A 9,187-nucleotide genomic window follows, 5' to 3' on the forward strand; every position below is an offset into this window, starting at 1 on the left:
CACGATCTTATTTGTTATGGATTTCTAGATAAGTTTCACAATCTCTGCTTTTACCGTCACGTGATCATCAGCTCAGTGGTTCTTGCTCTTTCACTTACAGATTTCATTTCATCTTAAAGCCTGAATCTGCATCACATGAGTAGAGCTGTTTGTTTTCAACATGTTGTGTCTTGTTCCTTCTTTACAAACATGATGTGACAGAAAATCAGCTTCTGATGAGAAAGAGAAAGTGTGATCAGAATCATATTCAGTATAATTCAGTATAAAAACCTCAGTCTTCCGAGGCGGCTGCAGTGAGCGCTGTGCGTTGGCCGGGGTTTTGTTGTTGTCCCGGTGCGCAGCAGCACGAGTCGATCTCATCTCCTTTGTCCCGTGTCCAGGTGAACATGCCGGAGCTGGCCTTGCTGCGCTTCGTGGTGTTGGATGACGACTACATCGGAGACGACTTCATCGGCCAGTACAGCGTGGCCTTTGAGTGCCTTCAGCCCGGCTACCGTAATGTGCCCCTGCTGGGCCTGGCGGGAGACCCCTTACCCCACACCAGCCTGTTCGTCCACGTGGCGGTCACCAACAGGCGAGGAGGCGGGAAGGCCCAGCGACGAGGCCTGTCGGTGAGGAGGGTGGGGAGGCGGGGGCGGGAGTACGTCACGCTGAGGCACACCGGCATCAAGGTGGTGGATGAGAGCTTCAAACCGGCCAGCGCCCCCCTGAAGGAGGCGACAGACCTGCGGGAGGATGCTCAGGTGAGATGGGAAATGGGTTGCAGTGATGAAATAAGTCTTAAAGCACAAATCAACAGTGAAAATAACACTAACTCCCAGCGGTTTAAAGCCGCCAGGCCACAAACACGTTTCCTTTTCATAAGACTTTATATTTCTACTTCACCACAGTTCAGAGGATTTCACTTCTCACTCCGCGACAGTAGTCTGACAGTTTTTAGTCACTAATGACTTTCCACGTTTAGATTTTTGCAGACAAAACATATAAGGAGATTAAAACTACTCATACGGGTTTATACAAGTGGAGCCAATTAGATTAATTGATCAGATGATTGACGGAAATGGTTCCAGCTTCACAGATTTTCTTTTTGAAAAATTCAAATTCATTTTGAAATAATTTTGAAGTGTGGACCGTCTCTCTGCATTTAGTACTTTTACTTTTTAATACTTTATGTACTTTAAGTTTATTGTCCTACCGAAGCCTGGAAAGCCTTTTTTTTATTTGCCAGGATAATTTTTCCAAGTTTTGTTTTCTTTCTTTCCTCCCAGAAAAAAGAATCACTTGCCTCTCGGGGGCTGTTTAAACAGATGAAAAGAAATACTTAGAAAAATTATCCTGGCAAAAAAAAGAAGAAAAAGAAAAAGGAATTGTCCTGATTACACTTACGTAGGACTTTTATTTCTGAATGAGTATTTAGACATAGTGTGTGTCGTGGTCTTTGCTTTCTGTATGGACAGGAAAATAAAACATCAACCACAATAATGAATCCCTCCCCTTCTCCTCATGCGTCCGGCCCTGGGGGAAGCGGCCCAGTGTCCTGGATAATCCACAGACCACCTTCTCCACCGTTTTCATTTAGGATGTTTTATTTTACTTTCCGTGAGGATTTTGGATTATCCAGAGTAACCAGGACACTGTTCCTGGAAGGAGATGTTAAGAGAGATTTAAATTTTTCATTGTCAGTGCTCGAGCTGCACAAACACAGTTCAGTTCACCTTTAGGATATCTCAAAACCTAAACTCCCTGCACCACAAGAGACGAGGGAGAATCTGCTTTTCTGTTATTTTATTTGAAGTGATCCTCTAAGATTCACCAAAATAAAACCACCAAACACTCTGTGACACTTTGTGTTTAATTGGCTTATGTGGCAAACTCCCTCCAGGCAGGTTGAAGGAAATGCTCACATCAGATCAGGTGTCACTCAGCTTTTGTATTTTTAGGCCGTGGTGATAAGATGTCTGGTTATTGGAGTGGCTTACATGACAGCGCTGAAATCAGACTCTACCTAAGACTCCTCTGTCCGCTGAATAAGCGAGCGAGAGGGAGGAGGAGGAGGAGGAGGAAGAGAGGCAGTGACAAAGGAAGAGTCAGTAAGAAGAGTGGAGGAGGATTATAAAGCATCTATAAAAAAACAGCAAAAATAGAACCTGGTCACACGGCGCCCACCAGCTTATCCCTGAATACAAACATGTATGGGTGGGCGATGTGAATAGATTCCTCTTTTGCGGAATATCTGTAGGCCTATATGTCATGATATAAATATACACTGTGTAGCCAAAAGTATGTGGACACCCTTGGCCTTTTTCCTGTGTGAAGATGACAGTGTCTGTGTGCAGAAAGCCCAGGTCCACAGAACTTATCACCTAGCGTCGCCGCTGCTCTTGTCCTGCAGCGAGGATGCTACAGCTGCAGATTGGATTAATAGTTTGACAGTTTTGTATATATTCACTATCTTGATGAGCATTAGCTGATCGATGCCACTGAGTGTTAAGCATAGAGCTGGAATGAGGACGTGGTTAGCTTAGCTTAGCTTAGCATAAAGTCTGGAAGCGGGGGGAAACAGTTAGCCTCACTTTCTCCCAACAGGTTATAGCATCATTTCATGCCCAATTAATGTTCAACAGGTGCAATGAGTGTAACTGTCCATGTAGTTATGACCATGTAGTGTAAATTCATGGATCAAATCAGTGGTCCCTAACCTCGAGGTCGTGACCCCAACAGAGGGTCACGAGATGATTTTCAAGGTAGTAGATTCTGCTTCTGCTTCATGTTTGACTTTTCTGTAGTCTTTAATTATTTTCTAGTGAAATACTGTGTGTGGATCTTATGCAAACATAAGTTTAAACTGCTTTACAAAGGCATTGGAAATACATTAAAAATAGAACATTAAGATGACATTAAAATTAAAAAAGCATTTAAAAACAATAAAAACGAATTTAAATATATTAAAATAGAAATATTTAAATACATAAGATCAGGTAGGAAACCACTTTGATAAGGTTGGTAATGATCCTTCAAGCACAATATACTGTGTTATTTCTTGCATAACGTGGGGTCACTAGACATTAAGAGTTCACACACAAACAGGTCGGGAACCACTGGATTAAATCACCAAAAGGTGAATTCAGTCAGTGGAAAATTGAAGGTATTCCATGACTCTGATGCAACAATCCTGTAATTCCTCTGACGCCCTGCTCATTCATCTGCTAAATATCCTACAGTGGCTGAATGGCCTCCTCAGTTTAAACCGTAAAGTAAAATCTCTGTCAGGAGATAAATCCCTGTCGTCTCACGTATCACCCAACCCTGAACCAATCCCTCCCGATAGCTCTGTCAGACACACTCACACACACACACACACACACACACACACACACACACACACACACACACACACACACACACACACACAGAGACGCTGTTCGCTCATTCACAAACGGCTTTTAATCTGCCCGCTTCTATCTCACTGTCCTTTCCCTCCGACATGAACTCTCTCCTCCTCTCTGTCTCTCTGCCATGAGTCCAGCTGTGGACTCATCTGCCACGGTCAGTTATTATACATCATGCCTGTATTACTGTATGTCTCTCTCTTTCTCTCACACACACACACACACACACACACACACACACACACACACACACACACACTCACACTTCCACACAGGTGGGGCATGATAATCGCGAGTCCAGCTGGGGCTCTGCCAGGTGGCAAATAGCATCCAGTCAGACAGCAGAGGTTTTTCTATTCTGGTGCTTGAATGTGCAGAAATAAATCTTTCACCTTCATTATGACGTGACCCAAAATGGCATTTCAGCAGATTAACACATGACTCTTATTTTATTTATTTTTTTTTGTCCCTGTCAGATCTGCTAACCAACCCGGTTCTGCTTCCTGACACACACCTGCTGCAGCTGAAAAACACTCTAAACGCTATGATTTTTTTTTTCCAGTCCAGATTTATGCCATATTGTCTTCTCTTTTGCCAAATGCGCTTAAGCTAAGGCTGATTTCACTGGATTAAAAGCAGCAATGACTGCCATATTGATTTAATTCACAAGAGAGACAGCAGATGACAGGGGAAAAGAGGGGGGAAGAGTGTGTGTGTGTGTGTGTGTGTGTGTGTGTGTGTGAGGAGTTTAAAGGGTGTGTCCCCCTTTCTGACCTTTCCCAGCTTAGTCTTACAGCCGGAACTGTACATCTGATCTAATTCTATTTTCCCCTCTCCTCTTCTTTCTCCTCATCTGTCTTTTGCTTTCACACTGTTTCCAGAGCACCACCGCCAGTTTCAAAGAGCAGTGTGGGCTCCCCACGGTGGCCAAACTCAAGCAGTGCATCCAGAGCCTGGCCACCAGGCTGCAGAGCCCTGAGGGCACCATGGGGGCCAGTATGGTGCTGAAGGACGGCTACCCGTGTCTGGAGGCTCTGGTCAACCTGTCCGAGCCGACACGCAAACTGCTCGCCGCCTACGACACGGTCAGTGCACAAACCTGCAGCCTCTGTTTCCCCTCCTTGATAAGAAACCAAGTTCTGGCTTTGGTATTTTGAGAGATTAAGTTTCCTACAGTCTACAGTCTGACCCTCTAATCTCTCTAAAAGTAAAGAATTAATGCTCTTCTTCAGCAAATGTATTCATTCGTGTCTTGTGTAAAGTTTTAGAGAAAGTTTTTGTCAACAAACCAACAATGAGTTTTATCCTACTAACAGGAATTGTCTGTTTATTCTCAAAGCCTGATATGATCTGTGCCACGGAGCTTCACTGTTGTCCAGAAACTATTAAAAACACATCAATGTGTGCACGCCGTTCTGAAAACAGTTCCCAACAAATGCACAGTTTTCTCCTGTTTCAGTGGCGTTTGCTAAAAACTACAATTTCCAGCAGTTTTAGAAAAGCCATGAGCCTTTTCTGTCTTTTAATGGGATTTGTTGACAGTAAGAACAATAATTAGCCTAATGTTAACAACCATGACCATAAAGACCATAAACGCTAACATCTGCATGCTAACGTTCTCATGCTGTAGCTTCACTATATTGTTTCTACACATTATTGTTCGCCATGTATTCGCTATCTTGGCAAGTTAGCATGCTAACATTTGCGTATTAGCTCTCATAAAGTGGCTAACAATCTTTTTGTGTTTACTTTGAAATTAAAACAAATTACATTTACTCAAATACAGTTTTGAGGCAGGCTACTTACCTACTTATATACGTCTACCTCTCTCCACCTTATGTTGCCACATTAAACTACGCAACAGCGCAGGAAGTGACCATCTACGAAAGCAGAGTGGTTTTAAGTCTTCAAGGTTTTATAGAGGGATTTAGATGTTGCTCAGTTAGCATTGAGGTATTTTTTTAAGCTAGCTTTGGCCAGATGATGGGGCATTTTTCTGGCGTGGCAGTGCTGCTTTTACTTATATCAATGACTTGCATCCTTCCTCCACTGTTCATTAGCTTCGTTTACTCATGAGCCGGATGCTTTTTCTCAAGTTTGAGTTTTAGATTAGTCACAGATTTATTGCATCAGTAAGTTTTTCAAAGTTTTTATTTTTGCTCTCTGATACATCATGCTGCATTACTGAGTGTAAACACACACACACACACACACACACACACACACACACACACACACACACACACACATGCAATCACAGTGTCCTGAAGCATTAAATATGCATAAAGACACTTTGAGGTGACATGTGTGAAACAGTCACCCACACTTCTCCTCACCGAGCGTGCACACACACAAACACACACACACACACACACACACACACACACACACACACACACACACACACACACACACAAACACACACCCTGACCGCCAGCTGCGTCTCCTCCTACTCGATCTCCTCTTGCATCAGATCAGGACGAATCTCTCCCACCTGTTTCAGCTGCTCAGCCATTACACCTACACACACCTCGGCACACAGAGTGCTTCTTGCCCCCTCTAACCATCACTGTGTGTTTATGTGTGTCAGTGGAGCTGACGATGTCTGAGTGGGAATCCTGCAAATGTGCGCCCAGCAGGTCAGTGTCATGGAGCCACAGTTGGCGCGATCTCCAGTTGTACATCACAACTCTTCAGGCTTTCTGGGCACACACACACACACACACACACACACACACACACACACACACACACACACACACACACACACGGCTTAGTCATCACACACTCATCCTCCTCCCTTTGCTGCCTTGCAGCCAGTATTCTGTCCTTTTCCTTCTGCCTTCCGTCATTCTCCACAGATTTAAAACAAACCTTGTGCTTTGTGTTGCTTTCCAACTCGGAGCATCTGAACCGATCCCACTTGTCCTTTTGATTTCACTTAAATGCTAACTAAGCTAACTAAGCTAACCAAATGTTACTCTATTACTCTCGTGTAGACCAACCCAGATGTTAGCGTGACCTCGGTTTACTGCAGAAAATAAACTCTGTGACAAACAGAAGTTCACGATACTTCAGTGTGAATGGTTGTATGTATATATGTGTCATTGATAGACTGGCAAATTGTCAGTGGTGTACACCACCTCACCCAGTGGATGCTGGGATACTCAATAATCCAAACAGTTTCCTCTCGAAGTGTTGGATTGATTGACTTTTTGTTTCAGCTGTGATGTATTTCATGGAGGCAGCATTTCCCTCAGTTTCAACCTGTCATATTTTTGGAAACATCATTACTCCTTGTACCAGCTGAAATAAAGTTTCATGTTGCGTAAGTTAAACACAAACATTTTGTTCCCGTCTGTCCAGATGATCGCCGCCCAGAAACAGCTGATCGAGAACGCAGATGCCGTTCAGGAGAGGATCGCCCAGGTGCAGAGAGAAGGTACAGCGAGCGATGGATGAACGGCTGGACGGTTGCTGACACGAAAACAGTTTTGATGAGCACTCATGAATAAAACAACTGCAGTTCAGGATCGACCCAAACCCTAAAAAAAAAAAAAATCACCAAATGAGCAAGTCTGAGTTGAACATCAAACGGCTGAACTTAATGAGGGTGACTCCACGGAGAACGGGTCTGTCAGTAAACAACATTACAAGTGGATATACAGTAGTTGCAGGAGATTCTGACACTCCCAGATGTTTGTTAGTGTGGATTTCTAATTCGCAAAAAAACCAACGTCACTCTCATTTTTCTGCTTTTGGAAACGAGGATCCGTTGAGATGCACGTTTCCAAAACATCTCCACCAAGTTTATCTGCTTCAAATGTTGTTCTGCACTCGTAACACGCTGCAGCCCTGTGTTACATTAATAATTTGGATTTTCTAAACTGTGTCAGGTGTAATGCAGCAGCTGTGACAGCTGTGCAGCGAGCGTTTACAGTGAAAAGACAGGCGTCTACACAACCATACCAGTGTATTTTTAGACTCACTGCCTCAGAGAACTCGTGACCTTTAACTGACAATGCAAATGTCACGAGGGATGGAACTTTAGTTTTGTGTTAATATGTAAATCTACTATCTCACAACATAACCACCAGAAAGATGCAGCTGACACTTGCCACTGGACATTGTGTGTTAGTCACAAAAATATTCCAAGCGAACAGTTATATTTTGCATGAATTTGAATTATTGATTCCCACCCACCACTGTCAGCTGATGCGCCGCTCCTGTTTGTGCTCTGCAGGCATGGACTTCCACGAGGACCTCTCTCGGCACGGCGAGAAGGAGGGACTGAAGGGACGCAAGCTCAGCAAAGCTGTGGAGAGTTTCACCTGGAACATCACTGTCCTCAAGGTAGTGGAAGGCAACAACATAATGATATCAAAGCTTCCTTCTGCTTCATCAGAATTCATAAATCAGGCTGCAAATTTTCTTCTTCTTCTGTATTTTATTTGAAGTGTTGATCCATAAGAAGATATAAAAACCATCTCAGTGTAGTTTCACATCTCCTCTCTCAGGCTTCTCTCTGGAGCTCTAGTAAAAACAGGTCAGTGAGCCAATCAGAAGAGAGGAGGCTCTGAGTCTCTCTTCTGATTGGCTGACTGTTTTCTGAGTGATCCAATAAGAATATATCAGATTTCAGGTAAAAACACTCAGAGAAACCAAATCCTGCAAGGTTTGGATGGTGGGTCCAGGTGGGCGGGGCTTGGTGACTGCTTTGTTGTGACATCACAAAGTTCCAGAAGTCCTGACGGCTGGTTTTAAGGCTCAGTTTCTGAATACAGGCTGTGTGCATTTCTCTGTGGACTGATGCTTTGATACTTTCACAGTATTAATATAGAAGCTAGAGCTGATCTATAATCACACTACACATGGACACAGACCTTTAGACTGGATGGGACCTTAAAAAAGAATAAATTAATGCAGAACTTTACGCAAATGTCACTGATGTCATCACAGTTTATGTGACATCATTGTTTATGTCAAGTAACATGTAGAAAAGTGACGTTTGACACTTACTTGAGAACAGCTAATGCAAAAAAACCTAAACGTTAATCCTCCACTTCCTTCAGTCCTGATTGTTCTGGTTTTCCAGCCTGTAAATCTGCTTTCACCAGCCTCGTTTCCCGCCGCAGCAGAAAGCTGTTTTTGGTGAAGAAATTCTGTTCGCTGTCTCTCCAGCACAAAACAATAGAAAGACAAAGTTAGTGACCAGCTGGTCAACATAGTGGAGGATTTAGCAGCTAAATAACCAGCTATTTCCATCACAAGCTGGAGGAAGCCAAAAACAGAGCTGAAAGGAGAGGGAGTATTGGACTTGTATTTGTCAAGTGTGTAGAAACTGATGTTCTGCTGCCCCCGAGTGGCCAAAAAAACTCAATTAATGCAGCTTTTAATCAATTGCTAAAGAGTTTTGCCTTTCTTCTGCCACATCCCCGGAGGTGTCACGCTAAAGCAAGACGCCTCAGATAATAACAGGCTGTAACACTGAATTAAAAGCTGAATTTCTATCCTCTGTTGTACTTGGAGTTCACTGCTGTGCACACATGAATCAGAGGAATGTTTGTCTCTGTGGCTGCAGGGTCAGAGCGACCTGTTACGGGGAGCTAAGATGGACTCCCTGGATGCCCTGAGGCAGCTGGCTCTGGCCTGTGAAGCCTGTGGATTCACCTCCTCCTCCTCGTCCACCAACTCCTCGTCCTCCGCCTTCTCCGCCGCCGAGCTGCACTACTCCTCCCACCCGCTGTCCGTCCGCCGCAGCAGCACACACGGCAACGGACGCATTTGACATCCCACCC

At 44.0% G+C, this 9,187-nt stretch overlaps 1 protein-coding gene across 1 annotated transcript in view; it reads left to right on the plus strand.

The window, feature by feature from the left end:
* The window catches only part of plcl1 (phospholipase C like 1), an 83,707-nt gene extending 74,526 nt beyond the window's left edge, over window positions 1–9,181 (plus strand). The window contains exons 8-12 of the mRNA XM_023412518.2: window positions 381–743; window positions 4,271–4,474; window positions 6,756–6,831; window positions 7,633–7,742; window positions 8,971–9,181. Coding sequence (XP_023268286.1) covers window positions 381–743; window positions 4,271–4,474; window positions 6,756–6,831; window positions 7,633–7,742; window positions 8,971–9,177 — 960 coding nt within the window. The 3' untranslated portion in view covers window positions 9,178–9,181. The remainder of the gene's footprint in view (window positions 1–380; window positions 744–4,270; window positions 4,475–6,755; window positions 6,832–7,632; window positions 7,743–8,970) is intronic.
* Window positions 9,182–9,187: the final 6 nt, after the last annotated feature.

The sequence above is a fragment of the Seriola lalandi genome, unplaced genomic scaffold, assembly GCF_002814215.2.
Source record: "Seriola lalandi dorsalis isolate HSWRI2012SDOR001 ecotype SW California unplaced genomic scaffold, Sedor1 jcf7180002054482, whole genome shotgun sequence".
Taxonomy (NCBI): domain Eukaryota; kingdom Metazoa; phylum Chordata; class Actinopteri; order Carangiformes; family Carangidae; genus Seriola; species Seriola lalandi.